Source organism: Astatotilapia calliptera, chromosome 22 (assembly GCF_964374335.1).
Source record: "Astatotilapia calliptera chromosome 22, fAstCal68.1, whole genome shotgun sequence".
NCBI classification, from domain to species: domain Eukaryota; kingdom Metazoa; phylum Chordata; class Actinopteri; order Cichliformes; family Cichlidae; genus Astatotilapia; species Astatotilapia calliptera.
Genome location: NC_137442.1, coordinates 7,387,501 through 7,408,944, shown reverse-complemented (window position 1 = coordinate 7,408,944; position 21,444 = coordinate 7,387,501). Strand labels below are relative to the sequence as shown.

The 21,444-nt window shown below is 42.5% G+C and overlaps 1 protein-coding gene across 4 annotated transcripts in view; it reads left to right on the top strand.

Annotated features, from left to right (window-relative positions):
- Nucleotides 1-21,444, top strand: part of macf1a (microtubule actin crosslinking factor 1a) — a 235,137-nt gene that overhangs the window by 75,758 nt on the left and 137,935 nt on the right. Inside the window, exon 1 of one of the 4 annotated variants that reach the window (XM_080296148.1) lies at nt 19,451-19,802. The exons of the other annotated variants lie outside the window; for them this stretch is intronic. Coding sequence (XP_080152274.1) covers nt 19,736-19,802 — 67 coding nt within the window. The 5' untranslated portion in view covers nt 19,451-19,735. Of the gene's footprint in view, nt 1-19,450; nt 19,803-21,444 lie in introns of those variants that run through there. 4 annotated transcript variants of the gene reach the window in all.

The following is a 21,444-nucleotide window of genomic DNA, read 5'->3' as shown; positions in this document are numbered from 1 at the left end:
TTCAACACTCTGCTCCTTCAGCGTCACAGTCGTGCATTTTCTTTGTTTTGTTTTTTTAAAAGCATAATTTTTGACTCTAGGGCACTAAATCGCACTGCAGCTTATTTATGGCTCATAAATACTTACAGAACGATGATATTTGAATATATTCTGTGTCTCAAGTTATATCCAGTGCCCTGAGGAAGTCTTACTTGGCTCATTTGCCAACTCAGCTGTCAGAGTTTAATGCAAATTCTCTTAAACTGTCAGAATACGAAAATGTTTTGAAAACATTAAATGCAGTTTAATACTTCAAATAGTCTAATTCTAGCCAAGTATCTTATTTATAGATCCATTAGCATGTTCTGTTCCCATTGGATGTAGATGATTTCCCAGACAAAATGGCAAACTTTTTCCCTGAGCTGTGTTTTTGTCTCAGCTGTCTTAGAGGGGCAGATCGCTGTCTGTTCCTTGCTTCTGCTTCCTGTTTGCTTCCCGTTGCCCCCAGACTCGATCAGGGGCTACAAGCGCTACCTCAAAGAGCTCAGCTGGCTCCACTTCCTGGAGACAACAGACAGCGTGGGAAACCTGGTGTTATCTCTGTGTGATAGTGAGCCGGCTGCTCTCCGCTCTGTGATTTACACAGTTTGAGCGAAGCTCGGGAAGGTTGTGAGGATGCATTTCGACCTGCTTTGCTTTGCCCTCTGGTTCATTTCCGAGATAGAAATGGTTCTATTTAGAATTATTTTCCGAGCTTTTGAAGTTGGAGAAACACGCTGTGGCGCTTCAAGGGCTGCGTCAACACTTGAAATGGGACACAGGGATTTGTTTCCTGTTTGTGTTTGGTCACAGAGAAAAGCGGGTAATCTCAGCAGAGTTTACTGTGTGCAGAGCGCTTGTGGTTGCATTTCTGCGGATGGAAGTAAAATATAATTGCTTTCTATTGTGCTCTCGATTATGCATATGATCTCATTAATTCCTCTTTCCGTCCTGTGTGTTCTTCACTCATTTCAGTCTTTAAGTTGAGCATTTTTGGCAGGTTCCTGACCTCAGCCCACTTTTTCTTCACACAGTCTCATCATGCTTCGATCTCTTTTATAAAGTGTTGTTTGTGTTTTATTGAAAGCCTTCAGTCCACGTTTTTCCACAGGCAATAAGAACAGACAGTTTTGGATTATCTGATTCATCTCCCCTCGACGTTCCAATAAAATAGCTTTTTTGCGTCAATCCATCCATTTTAATGATCGATTATTTGTTTGTCACGTTTTATTAATCTAACAGATTACAGATTAGACACCTCATAAACTGAAATAGCTGAACATTGCTTCAAATATTGTACTATGGAGGAATAACTCATGGTCTTATTAGAACCTGTGACTGACCAGTTTTCATGCAAATTCATTCAAAAATTGAGAGTACACAGCTGTTCTAAGCAAATATGAGAGTGTTACACAAAACCGTGATAATAGAACTCAAATTTGAATCGGCTACAGCTTCCCTTAAAATAGGAAGTTCACATCGACTTCATTTGTTTAGTTTTTAGCGTAGTGTTGACCTAAAGTCACATTCAACCCCCTCATCGCTGGACTCTATGCCAGTTTTCTTAAAATTGTTCAAATACTGTCTTTTGTCTCCTCTCTGTGGGAGCTCATTAAAAGAGGATTACTGTCTGTGCTTGTAAAAAGACTGAGCATTAACATACCTGACTCCTTAATGAACCTGTGCAATGCAAAGCAATTAAGGCTGCCATTGATCACTTTCTATGTTTTTGTGCTTGTCGGGCACAATTCACATTCCTGCTGTCTCCAAGATTCCCACTCAGGACCATTCATTTCCTGATCTGCCACCACATTAAAACCACCGCTATAATAGCTGGTGTAACCACAACACACATGATGTCATGTGGTGTCTTGGACCAGGATTTTGTAAGCGGGTCCATTGGGTCGTGCAGTTTGGATCCTGTGTCGATCAGGTTTTTTGACACCACATATTATTAATCGTCGACTGGATTCTGAGGTTGGAGGCTGGGCTAACTTACTCTTTCTTTGGATACCTTAACCCAGTGTGCTATAAGACAAGTCAGGGTGGGCTGAGGTTTAGTGTCAATCAAAGAGTATTGTTTTAATTGCTCAAAAGTAATTTGTTTAATTTGAAACCTCAAGAAAAAGAGGAATATTTGTACACTTTTGAGTAGGGTAACATTTGTGAGAACATAAAACCGATCACTTTTTTGCAGATAAAATCAAACAAAGATGGGGAAAAATTGAGACATTACTGTGAGAGCCACTGCTTTGATTCTTCAGCTGAAGTGGGGATGTTAACGGCCTTCAGCCTGTGTGCATCATTTGTTGGAGGGGATTAAACTGAAGTGAACATCATGCCAAGAAAGCTAAAGAGGCACTTAAAAACTTTAAGCATCCCTTCTGAGAGAAACACTGTGTACTAGAAAGCACTGGATCTGAACCAGAGGGAGTAAGAACATTTATTGGGTTGTGTGTCGAATAATTGGATGGGGGCAAGTTATGGTTGTGGAGCTTTTTGCAAAGTAAAAACGTGTAGCTTTTTGCAAAGTAAAAACGTGTAGATGTCATGCTCCAAAGTGTCTACAACATTGATGTATTTCAAGGTAATATCAGAAAGAAAAACACTAAGGTATTCGTGAGCAGTTTTCATGTAATTATCATTGGAGGATAAACTGTTGCCACAGTGGTTGTGCTTGGTGCTACTGGTTTGGGTAGGTGCTTCGTGTCAAACTGACACGTTTCCATGTGGAAGGTTGTATTGTACTTGGAAAATCAGTGGTGATGGAATTACTCCGTGTTGGCTGCTGTTGGTTTTAATGGTGTCCGTTTGGTGTAGGTGTTTGTGTGTGGTGATCTTTGCAGAAAGGAGCTTCGGTTTGTCTCTGATGTGCGAGCACTCCTCCCCTCCCCTCGTGTTCGATGGTCAGCCTAGGTGGTCTTTGGCTTTACGTCAGTGAGATTAACACTCACGCACACAAACACAATAATCCACTGTCTCTCGATTGCGCTCTCTCTCACACTCGTAAGCCTATCTTGCCGAATGCTACAGTGACACAGCCTGAATTCGGCGTGCACACACACCTGCCTGTGTGCAACACACACGTGAAATCAGAGCCATAAAACAGAAGTGAAAGTCTTCCGTGAGTGAGAGGGATTTGTGTTTAGCTTTCCAGGCTACTTGATTCATTTAACAAGCTGCATTCAAGACAGTTTTACTACCGAAACCATTAGGAAGTCAAACTGAACCAAACGAGCACCAGCTGATAAAAATGCAGCTTTTAGTGGAAGGCCGTACACTTAGTGAGTCTCTTCTTATTTATTATATTTTGAACAATAAGGAGGCCATGGTCATCATTTTTATATGTCTAATTTTTGCTCACATAAATATTTTATCCTGCTTTATGTCAAATAGAAAGTATATTAGAAATTGAAGGTGACTCCTGAGTCTGTGCTGTGTTAATGTTTCATCCTAACATATTGGATTAAATAACTAATTGGGGAAGAAAAGAACATTTTTAAAGAGTGACTGGGCGTAAACGTTGACGTCCTGGTGGCGTGGACGCCGCAGATGCCTTTGACAGTCTGATAATTACAGCTATTTCAGGAGGTCAGGTCAAGTGCCTGAATGAAAGGCCAGAGGATGGGATAGGGTGGAGGAAGGGTCCTAATTGAGAGGTGTCCATGGCGACGGGAACAGCTGGGGTTAAAGGCCCGGTTACCGTGGTTATGTGGTAGGGTCCCCTGTATTTGTGTACACTCTTCACATTCTTTGCCCCTGGCCCTGTCATCGCCTCACCTTTTGTCTTTCTCGCTCTGCCCCGTCTTTTCCCATCAGCTGACCTCATCATCAAAGTGTTTTTCTTCTTCAGCTTCATCTCTCTCACGGTTCCTTCATAGATGTCTCACTCTTTCCTCTCGGCTCTCGCAAACACACCTGCCCTTGCTCCTGCTTTAGTCTCTCGTTGTTTCTCGGCTCTGAACCTGTTTGGAGAAAGGAGGAGCCAACGTAGCACCGGTGCTTGTTGCTAACTGTTGTTAGCAGTCTGTGGCTTTGTCACTCGGTCCACTTGACCCAAAATGTTTTCATTAGACCAAAGCAATGCTGGTACTGGTACAGAACCAGTTATATGCCAGTGCCTTTGGAGAAACAGCCCACATATTTTTCATGTTTCAGAACCAATTATTACATAATGCTGTTATGAGAAGTTGAGGTAACGTCCGTGGGAAGAAAACTGGGGCAGACGGATCCTGTGGGATCCCAAATATTGCTTAGCCCCTCCCATAGCCATGAAAGTCGGTCTCCATGGATCAGAAATTATTGATTGTGCACGGGTATTGTCCTAGTATGAAAGGGGTATTAGGCGTCCATGGCTCCAAGGACTTTGGTGATCACCAAACTTTTCACGTAGTGCCATCAGGTCATCTTTTCAGTCCCTATTTAGACAGTTTTCAGACACAGGTCTGTTTCCTTGTACTGTTCCTGATTTTCTGAACATGCATTTAATAATAACTGCGTTTCATACCAAGCTTTTTTAATTAATAGATTACTGGTACAAAGTAGTTCTATTAAAGTTTTTGCACTTTTTCGTCGTGCAGCAGTGCAAAATGGAAAAACTGACTGCATAGTGAAAGGTGAGTGATGTGGATGTGAGTACGTGGACAGCTTGACATTGACTTTCCCATCAGCCTCAGCTCCACAGCACAGTAAATGATAAACAGAGTACATGATAAAAATCAATAGCTTTAACGTTATGTGCGTTTGGCTTAAAGCTCTTTAGCATTAATAGTGCCTCACTGGGCTGCTAGCACACTATATGCTTTTATGTCCAGTTACAAATTAAAACCTAATAACATAACAGTAAGGAAACATGTTTCAGCTTCTGGAAATAATTCCGCTTTGAGTCATCTGCTGTTGTTGCTGTTTTTTTCCCCCCTTTTATTTCACTTTCACCTGTCTTCACTTTCCCATTTATCTCATGTTTGTTCCTCCTGGACTTTGATCTTTTATCTTTCCTTATCTTGTCCTCGTCATCCCATGCTCTTCTGCATAATCTTCCCACCCTATTCCTTTAGTGAACGCTGCTTACTCCATCTGTCTCCATTTAAATAGTTTTTATTCCTCTTCCTCGTTCAACTCTTATTCTTTGTGTTTCTCTGTTTTCTTCTGCCCTTCCCTCTCCTGCTCATTAACCTGTGATTAACCAAGACCCTAAAACCAAATGATAAATGAAGCTTCTCTTTTCTTACAAGGTCATAAATCTACTGCTCTATATGCCCCCCTCCCTCCTTTCCCACCATCTATCCATGCAGGGCTGACAGCTCTGTTTCTCTGCTGTAGCTGTGAAGAACCATATTTAAGCAGCCATGTCAGAGCGATGGTTTGAAATGTTTACCTACAAACTGTGTGATAAGATTAGCTGGGTGATTTGCTTGCACTCATGTCAGCACATGCACACCCCATGATCCCTGGCCTATAATCTGAGGAGGGCTTTGACCCAGCATTTAATGATCCAGAGGTCAACATCACTGTTTTCATGGACCTCCTGAGCCTGAAGGGTGAGAATGAGGCGGCGTCAGAGTCGGGTCACGTAGGTCACGCAGGCTTCCTGCTTCCACCCGGGCTCAGTCAAGCTTCATTGCAATCCATCGATCATGTAACAAATTGCAATGTGTATTGCTGAACATGTGTATTCTATTCTGAGAGGCTCAACCTACTACAAGTCACTTTGCATAGTTTGATTTTGCCAAAGTGAAGATAACATGAACAGCATGCTCTGAAAATGCTACGTCCAGATGAACAGAATCAGTTTTTTGGAGATGGTTAGTAGTTACTGTAGCTACATTCATACATACATCAGTGGACGCCTTTCTGTGCCAAAGGTCTGATTTGTAAAGTGTGTGTGGCAGTGTGGGACTAACTGCTAATCTTGGATTGATACCAGTGTTTAAAAAATAATTTTGTCTGATTTCAATTCTGATTTTTATTTTTACCATGATAGATACAATAGAATTCCTATTCTATTGTATCTATCATGGTAAAAATGATAGGTAAAAGAGGTCGGTTTTTCCCGTTGTTGAATGTAGGTAAATGAAATGAAGTCGTGTCTATGAAGCAACACAGTTACAAGTCAAAGATCTGGGTTTTAAATGTCTGTGTAAATGCTTTTAAAATAGCAAGTAGACATATTGAAGTTTATTTTAGACTCTGACAACATGATTTTTATGTTAAACTGAGCCAGCAGTTTCCTGGCTGAAGCTTCCTTTTTCATATAAGAGCAGTGTTGATTGTATCACCTGCTACTACCAAGAAAGAAGATTAGCATGTTTTCCTTTTCCTCTCACATGTGCTTCATGTTGCCTACTGTAGATGCATAGGTTAGCCTTTGTGACAGCAGGAAGGGGAACGTCATATTCATCAGTACTAGTTATCACTGTGGCCCGAGGACCTTTAGATTTCATATTTAAACCTGGATGTGCTTCTGACAGCCGGAGGTGCTTTCATCAGGCTCAGTGAATTTCTTACTGGCAGGAAAACTCAGTTCATGTTGATGTTGCCTCGCTCTTTGTGCCACTCATAGCTCAGCTAACTGCTTGTTAGTAGTTGCATCTGTATGTTGTGTTGATGTAGCTTCTTGTTATAAGCTTTGCATCCTATTGATATTAGTTATATGCTAAAAAAGATCTGCTGTGTGTGTCGGCGTGGCCCAAAGGGAGTAGAGCAGAGATGTTAATGTTCACATCCTTGTTCTTTTACATGCAGGGTGAAAGAGAGGACAGGGGTAATTGGGCTTTGTTTGCTGAAAACAAAAACTTTCACACGTGTGTATGTGTCTGTATTTCTGCGTGTGCAGGCCCAGAAACGTTTCCTGTTTTCTCAGCCATATAATTAAATTTTGCTATGCAGGAATTCCAGAAAAAGAGTTGTATGCTCTCCTGACATTTATTCAGACTCAGCAGCAAGGCTGCAGGGCTAATGACCCAGTTTGACTCCTTTAGTGTTTAAGCACAGTCGCCTGAAGAGTTTTTCCTCATTTTTCTCATATCATGAGATGGCCTCATATCTTAGAAAACCCCAGGTCACTTCCTGAAACACAGTAAGCTTTTTGGGAAATGTTCTAATAACAACCTGTGTTTAACCAACACAGATGAAAGCCTTTATCAGAGGAAGGGAGCTTCCGCGTGATTCCACCGGCTGAAGCTTTTAGCTGGGAAACTTTAGTTTTTCACCTCTTGCTGGTCTCCAGGTGGGTCAGCTTCCCGTCTGTCATCACTCGTTTTTCTCCTCCATCCCTGTGTTTTGTGTGCGTCCTCCTGTTAATCCATCCTTGTTGGTTCATCTGGGGAACCACCCTCGTCCTCTCCCCCCTCCTGTGTTATCCTTTACCTCTCTCCTGTACTTTAATCTCGTAATGGCATCTCGAGGTATCGCTGTCTGCGTCTCTCTCTCTCTCTCTCTCTGTCTGATGACTCCTGGCTCTGTTCCCGTCATCTTTGGAATGGGTGCAGCGATCCGCTTAGTTCTCATGTCAAAACGAAACTTACTTGATGTGTTCATCTCGCACTAAGAGACGCTTGTATAGCCAGCACAGTAGACACAGTGCTCCCTGTCAAGCTGGATGTAAGAGTAAATTACTAATCATTAAAAATGCATTACCTCCATGCTTGTGAAATAAATACCAGTATATTACTTCACCAGTATGTGATTTGTAGATTGTGAGATGAACTAACTAAAACAAATTAAAAATGCAGTTTTACATGTTGTCTGATGTGTAAATAAATAAAACAGTCAGTCAAGATTCCTGTAACTCTTCCAACCTGGAAACAATGATGTTAGATAAAATCTTTAGTAGCTCAAGGTTGAATACCAACAAAGAAACGTGTACTTCCTGTAAATGTCGCACATGATTTTTCTTTAATGCCTCTTTAAATAACCGTAATGTAGCATTAATGCTAAACTAATGCTTCTGAAGCTTTTGTGCGGAACAAAAGGTTCAGATGGGTTTGAACCCAGGGCACTCCTACTTTGACGTAACACTAACAACGTATGTGCAACATAGAAATCTATGAAGCGCCTTGAGGCGACTTTTGTTGTGATTTGGCGCTATATAAATAAAATTAAATTGAATTGAATTGAATAGAAATGCATACCTGAATAAAAAGGCTTTTTGTTTTGTTTTTTTACACAGAGATGAAGGTGGAAGTGAAACAAAGTTCTCTAGTTTATAAAGAGGACCGCAAAGAAACTTACCAGTGTTTCTAACCTGATGAAAATAGTACTGTAGTTAAAGGGGACCTATTGAGGTTTTCTTTATTTTCTGTCATAAATGTACGGTTACAGTGGGTGATGCTCCTGTTAAGCACAGTTAAAGTTTCAAATATTTAGGTCAGTAAATTCCCAGCAGTCAAAAGCTCAGATTTCAGATGGCTCTGAACACTCTTTGCTTCTTATGATTTCATAGAGAGGTGATATCATTAATCTCATGAATACAGCCCTGGATGTGAGCACAGACAGCACACGGCTCTGATGTTTAAACACTCCGACTGTGAGGGGCAGCCAATCAGAAGAAAGCTGGCTTAAAGGTAGACGAGTTAAAACCGCTAATTTCAGACAGCAAATGAACTGAAGAGTCACAGCATGAGCATCAGATAACTGGTCTGTCTATGAAGTCTCAATCAACTCTAGTGAACTTCATGTTCACTTCTCTAAGTTTAAGTCTTCAGGAAGAACTGAAGTTCACTGTTTTACGTATGTGGCTAAACTTTGTTTTCAGCTGAATAAGATGTTTGAGAATAAATGCTGAAACACTGGGAACGAGTGGAGCTGTGCTGCTCTGTAACTGGACCCAGTCTGCCCCCTAACTGCAGGGTTCAGTGCTGCAGAGGGAAGCAGCGTCCCTCTGAGGTCATCTCGAAGTTTGGCTCTATGTCAACATAGCTCCAACTTTGCCTGCAGGCCATACATCATCTGTTTGTCATTGCAGTGCAAACAGAATTACAGCTTAATCACTCTTCAGGATCACAGGGACAATTTTACTGTGTGATTTAGTGACACGAGAAAGTCCGGTGCCTCTGCAGAGCACGCTGCTGGTGGAAATATATTTCATCAAAACATGTACAAGTGTTTTCTTCCTCTCGTCAGTATCCACCTCCTGAGTCTGAATCCTCGTGGTATTTTTGTCTGAATCGTCAGCCTCAGACTGGCAGGTCGGGACTGTGGCTGCCGGCTCAGTTTCCAGACGGGAAGAGTTTCTGCGGCATGTTGCCAGTAGAGATGTCAGAGGTCACGCAGCTGCCGGGGAACAGTGTGGGAGGCTGACAGTCAGTTGTGATGTTTTCATGGTCACACAACATGCAGCTGTGCAATGACTGGACTCTGAAAATAGCTGCTTTATTCAGATATAGTTTACAGCAGCTCTTTCAGAACAGTTTCTCTTCACTGTTATCTTTTTATAAAGATAACAGAGACATTGGGCTCATAAGGGAGGACAGTTTCCATTTTTCATCTTTTATATAGCTAATTCTCAACACAAAACTATTACATTTTGGTTTAGCACTGTTTGATAGGGGATGCTTGCACAAGTAGAAGCTGGTTTAGATGCAGAGGTAATTGAGTTCATTCTGGCACATGGGATTTGGATTCAGAAGGACTAAAAGGAGCCAGAGAGGAGGAGGAGGAGGAAGGGGGAGATGGGAAGTTTTTGTCACCATGAAATCTGGACATGAAAGTCCAAGGCTAGGGGATTCATCACTGTGATGTGATCGTCATTTTCCTCATCCTGCTCCCTGCTGCTCATCCTCCCCTCTGTGTTTCCTCCTGCAGTTGGCATTGGCTCTCAAACAGCTGGGATGCTGCACTTCGTTGTTAAATATTGCCAAAACACTATCTTAGTAATTCATCCCTGCTATTGCTACCATAAACCAGCTATCATAAAATGAAGGTTTTTACGGTGGCCATATGTGATAGAAATGTCCTTTTGTTTTTTTAGGGTAAGTTTATTATTAAATATATGTGTAAGTATACCTCTATATGTGTAAGCAACAGCTTAAACTGCTCTCAATGCCCTGTTTCTGAGATGTTTTGCCACTTTAGGCGCTGTATGATCTCATGGCATGCAGATATCTTTATATGGTCAGCTGAGGCACTCGGCTCTGTTTGTTAACACAGACGCTCTGCTGTTCAAGCCTCTGTTTGTGAGGGGCAGCCAATCAGAGCATAAAACACTACAAAAGACAAATTTAGCCAATGACATGACAAAATAACTTCGTAGTTTATTCACTATGACCTGAAACCAGCAGTTGAGCTCATAAATCCATCAGGACAGTGTTTACAGTGCAAGGGAGTCTTCCCATAGGCTTTGATATATGTAGATTTTTTTAATCGCCCTCTGCTGGCCGTTAGAAATATTACTAGATTAAGGCCTGGGAGTGTGTTTCACTTCACTGAGGTCCTGCACAAAATAAATAAGGCTTATATTGCAAAGAGGCTTTAATGGAGTCTAAGAGTAAAATATATTGAACTATAAATGTGCATAATAGATCCACTTTGATGGCGAAATATACCGCAGGAACAAATTATGGTTATGGCTTATGGTCATTTACTGCAGCCACTTGTGCAGCAATGCACCTGCGATTGCACACGCTCTTAGGTGTGCTCGGCCTGCAGGGTATTTGCATATGCAGATGCAGTTTATGGCTCGGCCTGTGTGTGTGTGTGTGTGTGTGTGTGTGTGTGTGTGTGTGTGTGTGTGTGTGTGTGTGTGTGTGTGTGTGTGTGTGTGTGTGTGTGTGTGTGTGTGTGTGTGTGTGTGTGTGTGTGTGTGTGTGTGTGTCTCTTTGTGGGAGTGAGGAGAGAAATTTGTTTGTGGAGTATTATCATGTGCTGGCCCAAGGCAGTAATAGGTGCGCACAAAGGTACGGCATATTTCTGGGAGATGTGGAGCGTGTGTGCCCGCGTACTTCTGTGTGTCAGGGTGACCTTGGTACTGACTGCAAGGATTGAGTTTTACTGGGGGAGGGAGAGACGGGAAGACGTGACAGGCTGTTGCGAGCATCGTATAGACCTGTCACGTAAAGGGAGATATTTACATTATTTAATTGTTTGTGTCATTTGAGGGTTTTCTGAGTTTCTGGAGGGATTTAATTATGCTAATATAGTCAGCAGTGAAACTGACGGTCACAAAAGGCTTTCTGTGTGTGTGTGTGTGTGTGTGTGTGTGTGTGTGTGTGTGTGTGTGTGTGTGTGTGTGTGTGTGTGTGTGTGTCAGTGACTGTGAGATTTCTCCCTCTGATATCAGAAAGAAAAGAGTCTTTCACTCTCCGGCACAGAGCCTTGTAATAACACTGTAGCTTTCCTCCATCTCTCCTCTCAATGCTTCCTGTACTCTTCCATCTTTATCCCTCCATCTTTCTTCTTCTCCTGTTTCCTGCTTATACTGTAGTCTCACATCATCCCCGGGTTTTGTTGTAAATCTTCCATTTGTAAAACTTTTTGCGTGACGCAGATCCCTGACCTCTTGACCCTGACAGCATGCACACACAAGCAAAAACAGCAGCCTTTAATTCATTGAAGGTCCTGGGAGTGTAAGTGGTATTATACTGTTGAAGTGCATTTATGCATGTGAATTATTGATGTTTTTGCAGGTGTGAATTAAGTGTGCGTGAAGATGATGTGAAAATTAGCTTAGAGGAGGCGTTTTGTGTGCAGAGGGGCGATATAAAAGCAGATGTAAATGTAATTTTCCTCCTTAAAGACCTGATATTAAGCAGTGAAGGATTCTTAAAGATGGTTTAAGTGTGTAAACAACAACATAAAAAGATTCTTTCAGAGATGGTTGGTTTCAGGCTGCTGAGTGTAACACCCGACTTGTGTGTTCTCAGTGGTGTGAGTGTTATGTCATCTAGCCTAACACACACATGTTGGTCTCTTCTGCCCCACAGTGGTAGCAACAAACTTTCCCACACAAGACATGTCTGCTTCACACAGTTTCTTTTCTCACTTTTTTTCTGTTTTAGTTAATCTATTATTGTAATTTCCTTTTCGCAACTGTGAGAAACTATAAATAAGTAAACGCAACATCCAGTTTCTGCTTTTCTGCAAACTAAAGTGCTCCATTCCCATTAAAGTGGGAAGCTGGAAATCCCAAACAGGCTTTTATTTCAGGTTTTATCTCAGCTTTGTCAAGTTTTAAGGTTCCCATTTACATATGCTCATCCTCTCAATACTTTGAAATAATAGGTCACTTAATTTCCTCCCTGTGAAAACAATCGTGTTAAACTGTCCATTACTTTCCTTTTGTGGTACTTTGGTGTTTCGTGTTTAACGTTGTCAGAAACTATCAGCAACATCTCAAAGAGCACGGCACTGACAAATTAAAACCTGGCTTTTATATAATCACGTTATTATATAACTACTATATAACTGCACAGAAAATCTTGATGATAATTCAAGTAAAGGAACATATTTTGCATTTCATCAGTGTCTGTAAAGTTTGTGAAGTTGTTCTGTGGACAAGTCATCGTGATGATAAATGTAAAGTTGTTCATAATTATTGTTTGTTGAATCACTTTGTCAAACTCTTGGCAATATTAGCATGTTTTTGCTGAATTTGTAGCACAGAACATCACAACTCCCATGTCTGTGCGTGTGTAGTAGCTTTAATTAACTTGGAAAATGTACAAACCTTAAATTTTCAGTGAATTTTCTTGTTCAGTGTTGAAACTGTCAGTCTGACTCTCATCTGAGTGCAGGCCATAATCTTGGGACAAAAAGGACTCTGGGTAACGTAGTCAGTGCATAGCACTAACTAAACTACAGTGGAAAGTACCGGACAGTTAGTCGGGATCTTGAACACACGTCCATCACCTCATGTTATCTGGTAATTGTGATGTTCAGGAAATGACAAACAAAGAAAGACTCACTCCTCGTCTTTAAATCAGTGTGTTAAATCACATGAACTCAAATCAACACGACAGTCAGAACAGTCTGAGGCGGTGAAGTTTTTCACCCCACAAATAGAGCATCAGATTTGTTGTGGTTGTGTGTTGTTTTGTCTCGAGGTTGCTAGGACCAAAAACCTCAGCAGCTTTTTCAGAGGTGACATGATAACTTGACCACAGAGTCAGACGCACAGACACTCACACAGACACTCAGGCACAGACACACAATTCTCTGCGAGGTGAGAGCAGCTGTGGGACCCCCTGCCTTTTAGTGTGCAGCCTGAATCATGCTGAATCACTCTGTAATGTCTCTTACACACACACACACACACACACACACTCCCCTTGTGTCCAAAGCTTTTGAACGCACCGTCACAGTCAGCAGACATCACTCAAAGATAGCCGTTAATAAATATCACAGACAGGATGCATTGCTCACTCATGGCAACAGAGGTAAACACGCATACACACTCACCTTCTCAACAGGGGTGCACACTCGCACTCACAGACACACTCACAGACACACTCACATCATCATCATCAACAAATTCTGCCAGCGTGTGCACCCACTTAGAAAGTTATATGCATGTGTGCATACTAATATATATATACATACAAAAATCTATTTTAACATGCTAAAATGGTAATGCAGAGAATGCACACAGGAAGATGGTATGGTATCTCCCATGTGGTTTCCTTCTGAGTGTGAGGCAACCACACACACACACGTGGCATACACACATTTCCGTCCTTTTAGTCCCATTTCTTTTATTTACTGCTTTTCTAACTGCGCACTGAGCAACGGCTACAGTCTGGTCGCTTGTTTCAGGGGAATGGAATTCACTGTTAGAGTGTCAGAGAGCGAGTGAGGTTAAAACGCAGCGAGAGAGAGAGAGGCATAGGGGGGAGAGGGAGGGCATCTGAATGGAGAGAGGGACTCAGAAGTTTGTAGCTGCAGGAGTTTGTGTAGGAAGTTGAGAGATGCTGCTGGAGGAAGGAAGGGAAGAAGTGAAAGCAGGCCAAGGATCGTCATGATTCTGTGCGCGGACCTTAGAAGCCTTGTGTGAATCTGCGTGGATGCTGCTAACGTTGGGACGTAACCTGGAGGGATTCAGTTGTTGGACTTTCAGGAACTTCACTTGGTTGTTATTTAAGTGGTATTTTGTGGAAGTTCAGACAGACTAGGAGCACTTTGTCATCGCTCGGTACGACAAGATGGATTTTCTGTCAGACCCTGATGTCATAACGCCAATCCTGGTGGTGGCTTTTCACTTTCTGACTGCAGCTGGGTTTTGGTACTACCGCCGCCGCCGCCGTCAGATGCCCATCACTGACGCAGGTAAATGGTCACTGTCGACTACAGTTTTCCTCCTCCTCACTGCTTCAGTTCTGACTTATATGTCAAGATCCATGTGCTTCCTGTTTAGGCTCCGCCTCTTCTGCTTCTTTGTTAGCATGTCAGTGTCTTTTTCCCCCCTTTATATTAGTACCTTTAGTGTTTTCTTGGCTTGTAATGGGTGTTTGTATTAACCGTGCAGTTTTTCTATTTTAGCTTTACTGGAATGTAAAGCAGCTTGTGCTGTAAGAGCATGAAGGTTCCTCCTGTTTCATCTCCTGTTACACTGAGACACTTCATGCTTTTGTGCTGCAGGGACTTTATTGTTGTATCTACATGAGTCAGTGGAGGAGAATCCATGAAAAAGATGTTATATCGTCGCATTTATGTGCATCTTCAGCTGCTTGCATGAGCTATGCTCTGTGTTTAAATCTTCATACTCTACAGTAAACAATGAAACGCTGTGCTGCCAGTAAGCTGCTAAGTTTGGTCATGTGTCCAATTATTCATACCTTTGTCTTGCATTAGGGAAATTCCTTTTGTGTTTTGTAATGTAGCCTTGGTGCTAACGCTCCTTTAAAGCCTGCTCGAGTTGCATAATTAATACTGTACCTGTCTAAAGTCTGGGATGACTACATCGTTTTGACATATTGATGGTAACCTTTACACTCACGCTCAGTAGCTGCTGTTCTGTCAAAGCTTGTGTCTCATGAGCGGAAAAACAGAACCAATTTCTATGTTTGGTTTTGGGACTGTGGCTAATTTTATCTGACTGCGGTGACTGACTGGGATTCACAAGCAGAGCAGTATCTGCCATGATGTCACAGTGTGAATCAATGAGGTCGATCGGTACTGGGGGGGTGAGGCCAGATCATCTCTGATCACGATTGAGTTGTGGTAAGAGAGAAAAGCGGGCAGTGAAAAGGCTGGCGGGAAACATGGCCGCTATGAAGATAATTAGTGATGGAAGGTGGCCAGAATATGGTTGAACTCATTTGCTTAATGTAGGATTTCACTTTGGTTTAGCACAGGGGTCGGCGACTCCAGGCCTCGAGTGCCGGTGTCCTGCAGATTTTAGATGTGTCTCGATCCAACACAGTTGATTCAAATTGCTAAATTACCTCCCCAACATGTCTTGAAGTTCTCCAGAGGCCTCAAAATCAACTAATCATTTGATTCAGGTGTGCACTCCAGGCCTGGAGTTGCCTACCCCTGGCTTAGCATATGTGGTCTGGCATTTACCTACTGAAATAAGCAAAGTTTTTACTGAAAAAAAGCCCTGGATGGTTATTGATAGACACAAAAATATGAGGTGTGGTTAGATAATTAATGCTGCTAAATAAACAAGATGCAAGATATGTTTCCTTACACATATGTAATATTTCCTTTGAGTGCACTCACCCTCTGTATGGCTGCAAGGCGGTGAAAGTGTGACTTTCTCACCGTGATTTGATCTTTTTGAAGCTCATTCAAAGATGGATGTGAGCGGAATTAGGTGTAAGTGTCACTAACAGATAATACGTCTCATAATACATAAAAGGAGTGTGAACACTTGGCTGTCTGCGTTTAGGTGCGTGCAGTAATTCGGTTACATGTGGGTGTCACAATGACTGTGCACTTGTAGGAATGCAACTACTTTAGTCATTTGGAGATGTTGGGTGTGGTTGGACGTTATGAAGCATCATATTTGACTTCCATGTTGATTTACTTGTTGTTTCCAGTTTATAGAGGAGCTGCTACTGTGTAACACAGCTGCTGTGTGTGTGTGTGTGTGTGTGTGTGTGTGTGTGTGTGTGTGTGTGTGTGTGTGTGTGTGTGTGTGTGTGTGTGTGTGTGTGTGTGTGTGTGTGTGTGTGTGTGTGTGTGTGTGTGTGTGTGTGAGTGTGTGTGAGTGAGTGAGTGAGTGAGACTTGTGACAGGAAACTCAGCATTTCACAGTGATAGGCCAAGCATGCCAGGGTGTGGGTTTTTATATAGAAAGTACATGATGTGGTAAAAGTTGACATACTACTTAAATGTCAGTGGTTTATGCTTTCTTTGAAATTACTACGCTTTTTATTGAGCACAGGGTTTGTTGTTTACGCGTACAGCCTGTCCAACAGCGCAACATCAGTAAATAATAAATAAGGCTTCAGTAGATTTAAAAACCTGCACCAAGGAGAAGTTAATAATCTGTCTGTTTGTTAGGATTACTCTGGGTTGAATGAAAAAGAATTAAAGTGTTACCAAAGTTGTTTAGTAGTAGTATTTTACTAGTAATAGTTTAGCTTAACTTATATTCAATTTAATTATTTTGAATATATCAGGATTTAGAAGCTTTTAGAAGGATTCTTTGTGAGAATGGGGCAAACTGTTGTTGTTCTCAGGACAAAATGACAAAGGGACTCAACGCATTTATGATTTGGAGGGAATTTTCTGTGAGATGAAGAGTCAGGTCTTTTGTGGAAAATCTTCCAAAAAGTTTGAACTTTCACTAAACTGCTTGGCTTGTAATTATATGACCGATCTGTCTGTCACCATCTACCAGAGGCAAATTTTAACCAGTTAGATCTGAATCTACAAGCTCTGTAAGCACACAAACAATGTGTCTAGATAAAAGTGAAAATGTGTGCATAAGTCACCGTAAAAATAACTAAATATCTAAAACCTCCCATGGCTGCACCCATATTGGACTGTAGTTCTTCATAGTTAGCTAACTGGTCTGAATCAGCTCTGCTTTGCTTGTAAATGCTGAAGCCTGCTGGAGTGATTTCCAGTTGTCAGAAAAAATGAAAATTCAATCGTCTCACTGTAAAAAGCAAACGTACTAAATTGAAAACAAGTTAAAGCAATGTCTGCTTTAATGTCATGACCACTGAACAGGATGATGACGTCTTTATTTAGATGTGGGTCGATAACAAAGCCACAGTGACCCTGAATCAGCTTCACTTCCTAACAGGGTTTTACAAACTGTATCACTCTGACCCGAGCAGAAACAGTTTGTAAAACTAATTTGAATTGATTAAAGTCACGTGTAGAAACGTTGAAGGTGCTGATCTAACACGCATCTGTGTAGTATTTAATGCACAGTAGGAGTCCAGGAGTCTGCATTTAAGCCCTCAGGTGTCTGTCGTCTGTGGCCACAGGAGGGCAAATTGAATGTGATCTTAATCTGCTGAAGGGGTGAACTGGACAGCTTGTTAGTGTGCAATTGGGACATCTTAGCCACCCAGCAGGGAAAGTTTAGATTTGAAAATTGAAGAAAATGACAAACTGCCAAATATTTAACATGCAGTGTTTGTAGCTGCCAATGAAAGAGACAGAAATGGGATGAGAAGCGGAAGAGAAGAAAGAATAAAATGAAAGAGAAGGGACAGAGTGGTGCCAGGCTTCAAGTGTCACCAGAAATGGGCTAAATGAGCCCTGGGAAACAGGCCGGCTGCAAGAAAAATGGAAAATGAAAGAGAAAGTGAAAGAAGTGACAGACAACCAGGCAGGCTAGAAGAGGAAAAGCAGGACACTTGGAAGCATCCTTCACTTCCACATTTAATTTAAATTGAATCAGAGGAGGAGAACGCCAGACCACCGGAAGACCGGGCAGAAGAGAGAGTGTGTTAGAGATTAGTGGCGATAACGGCAGAGAAGGAGGGAGCGAGGGATAAGCATGCTGCGTGGTATTAGAGGCGTAAGCTCCGTCTGGTATTTTTAGTGTGGATGGTCCCTTAGTGACAGAAAGAGAGAACCACTGTGAAGACTGAGGAGGAGAAGAATACCAGAGAGGAAGAGGACACGACATGAGGAGGGATGGAGCTGAAGGAATAAGGCTGCTGTTGGAGGGAAAGGGGGGGAAAGGGGAGGAGCTTGTGTGGCTCTGTCTGAGCTTGTTGTGACTATAAGAGTGTTTGTGAGTCACTGCCTCGCCTGGATAAGTGTGTGTACCTGTACTGTACAACACTGTCCACAGTACACATCCTGCAAGCATCAGGAGCTCGCTTTAACGTCCGCCCTTCCTCACCGCCTGGGTCCGGGTCACATGACCTGTCGGTGGATATTGTTTGACTCAGAGCTTTTAGCCAGAGCGGTGCAGACTCATTGCTTCCACACAGCTGAGATTATTCAAACCTGCGTTGGCGCTGTCTGGCACAGCTGAGCTATTTTAAGAGACGGCAAAGAACAAGCGAAGAGGCTTCATAAAAATGTGCGTTTAGTCTGTCAGCTGTGAGGACGCAAGCAGGACACTCTTTTATTTTTTTGTATTTGTTGGTTTTTTATTGCCGGGATGTGTAATCTTATGTCACATGTCGAATACCAGCCAGTTGAGAGCTAAAGAGCAGCTAGTGGGCTCTTATTAAGCACTCACCTGGATCTGAGCTTCAGCTGTGATCCAGGCCTGGCTCAGTTGGGCTCGTCATCTCATGGCTGTTACACGAACAGACTCGTGCACTAATGAGATGACTGATTCCACTCAAGCTGGTTTTCCTGTCAGTATTTAATTAAAGTCCACCTCAGCTCAAGTCCTGGCCTTCTCCTCAGTTTTCTTCTAGCTAGCAGGATTGTTTTTACAAAAGCCAGCTGTGAAGTTTGTGTGTGCATCTTTGGGGAAGGAAACCTGTGATATCAGTAAGCTGGTGGCACTGCTGGAAAGCAAAAGAATGCATGGGTGTTTGCAAAGCGTGGCAGAACAAGCCTCGATTGTATGAGTGCTTTTGTTTTCGAAACATTCAGGGAGTGGATTACATCATCCTAAATGGACGTGGCTGGAGCGAAAAAAGACATTTTTATTCTAAGAAACGACATCACTGTGGGACACGTGCATATACTTCCCTTCTAAAAATTTCCTTTAAAGGAGTCAGCTTTACGAGAAACACAATTTGTCCCTCCAGGATTTTCCTTGAGAGGTTCCTGCGTACGCATTGAAGAGGAAAGGCAGAAATAAAAGAGAGAAAACAGAGGAGATGAACACGACAGCACCCCTGCAGCTCTGCAGAGCCACCGTCAGCTGCAGTCGGAGAACACACCGTCTGTTGTGGCCTGCAAACAGAGGGCGAGTGAGCTACAGAATAAGTGACACAGAGAGAGAGAGTCGTAGCTTAGTGAGGAAGTGAGATTAGGGAGTGAAGGAGGCTGTCCTTTTCATACTCAGGGGAGGAGCTGCCAGCTGACTTTGACACACACGTGTGTGAGAGCAACTGCGCTTGGGAAAGAGTGACTGTAGGCCGGAGACATGGCAGCGACGGCAGGGATCAAGGGAAGAGGGAACGGGTGAACCATAGAGAGGGGGAGAGAGCGGCGCTGAGACTGAAACTGGTGGTACCGTCCGGTGCGCTCCTGTCGGCCACGGCTTTCAGTTTCGGATACATGGGGACAGCTTGTTACCAAAAAGACGTCTCACTGCTATCATTATCTGACTTCTGTCTCGGATTATGCGTCACTGACATCAATTCAAGGTCTGAGTAGAGGCGGAGGAGTGAAACAGTAGAACATGTGGCCCGACTACAGGAATGAGTGTAACCTCAACGCTCACCTGTACTCGCTCATGTGCTGTGCAGGTCAGTGTGAGCCCCTACCTGTGTGTGTGTGTGTTTGTGTGTGTGTGTACAGTTCATGTCAACAGGGAAGCTGTAGAGTGTGTGCAGTGCATGTTTACATGTTGCAGAGAGTCTCCTGTGAGCACGTGTTTATGTGTGTGTTTGAACAGTTCCCATTTGTGCACATGCCGGTGACAGCAGTTATGCTAAAGGTTGTCTCTATTAATCATTGTTCGTCTGAACGCAAAGGGTGAAGTGTGTGCACGTCCTGTGTTTAGAGAGCCTGAAAGGGGGTGTGTACGGCTTAACAATGCACTCTGCTGTGCATGTGTGTTTGCCTTTCTGTGGCTGCCACTCACACATCTCCACATGTCTCTGGTTTTTAAATCCTATAACCCGCATATCTGGGATTACTAACCCCAGCTGCCACGCCTGGATGAACCTGATGAATCATTACACGATCATTAAGGACTTTAGGTTTGTAACCTAAGTTTTTCCTCTGGGTTAACAAGCCGGACTACCCGGGCAGGTTTGGGAATCAAGGCGTGTGGCAGTGGTGAAACTATTTTGCAAGAGATGTTGAAATTTGCGCTCTTTGCTGAGAGGCTCTTCCGTCTATGTAAACTCCTTAGAGGGGTCACTCTGTGCGAGTCTGGGTGGGTGTGTTTTTCAGGGTTTAGGGCATCTTTGACTTTTATCCAGTTGAGATGTTTGAACCTAAAGCCTAAATCAGACTTTCTCTTTTTGAAATCTCCACAATGCTGTCGGAGCTGTTCGACAGCATTGTGGAGGTCTGAGAGGGTGTGTGTGTCACTGAGTGTGTGTTTGCATAGGTGTGGGTGTCAGACAGAGAGATAACAAGATGCTTAAGAAGGAAGTGATACTCTTTCCCCATGGTCGCGCTCTCACATGGTGGCAGCACGTAAACAGCAGATGAAGAAGTGAGGTACCTGGAGCAACCTTTTTTCCGATTGGCTGATGCAAATTCATTCAATATAGTAGAGGGAAAAAAACTCTTCAGCTCTAATTTGTTCTCATATGATAAAGTATAATATATAAAATTAATGTAAGCATATTTTTATCTCTTTATATGGGAATTGTTTCTACTTAATTACTTTATTTCATTCCCTAATTTCTTGGTAGATTAGCTTCATCCATCTGGTCTCGTTGTTGTTTTCGGAATAAGGCGGATGTAATCAACCAGTAGTTACCGAGCAGAAACTTATGAAATGTTTTGTTTGTTTTTTTAAAATGAGAAGAGTGGGATGCAAGAAAGATGCTAAAATGTATTAATAAATAAAAAGGAAAGAAAGAAAAAGATTAACATAGAAATATCAGTTCATCGGTGATTCCCATTTTTTATATTTTAAAACTTGAAACTACTTTCTACTTTTAACTTTGACCAGAATTATAATGGGTTTTTAAATTCTACATTCACATGTATCCAAATCCATGTGAACTGAAAGGATGTGGTGCTGTTTTTCCATCAGGAAGTCAGATATTTAACTGAAAGGCGGGAAGGGTCTGTGTTTCCTCCCAGACAGGCTGATATGAACAGAGGAAAGCTGAAGAGGCTCCGCGAGTCCGTATAAAAACCAGGAGGCTGTGGTTGCGGTGAGGAGATAATGAGTTGTGGGTCAGCATCAGGCTCTATTCCTGGTCT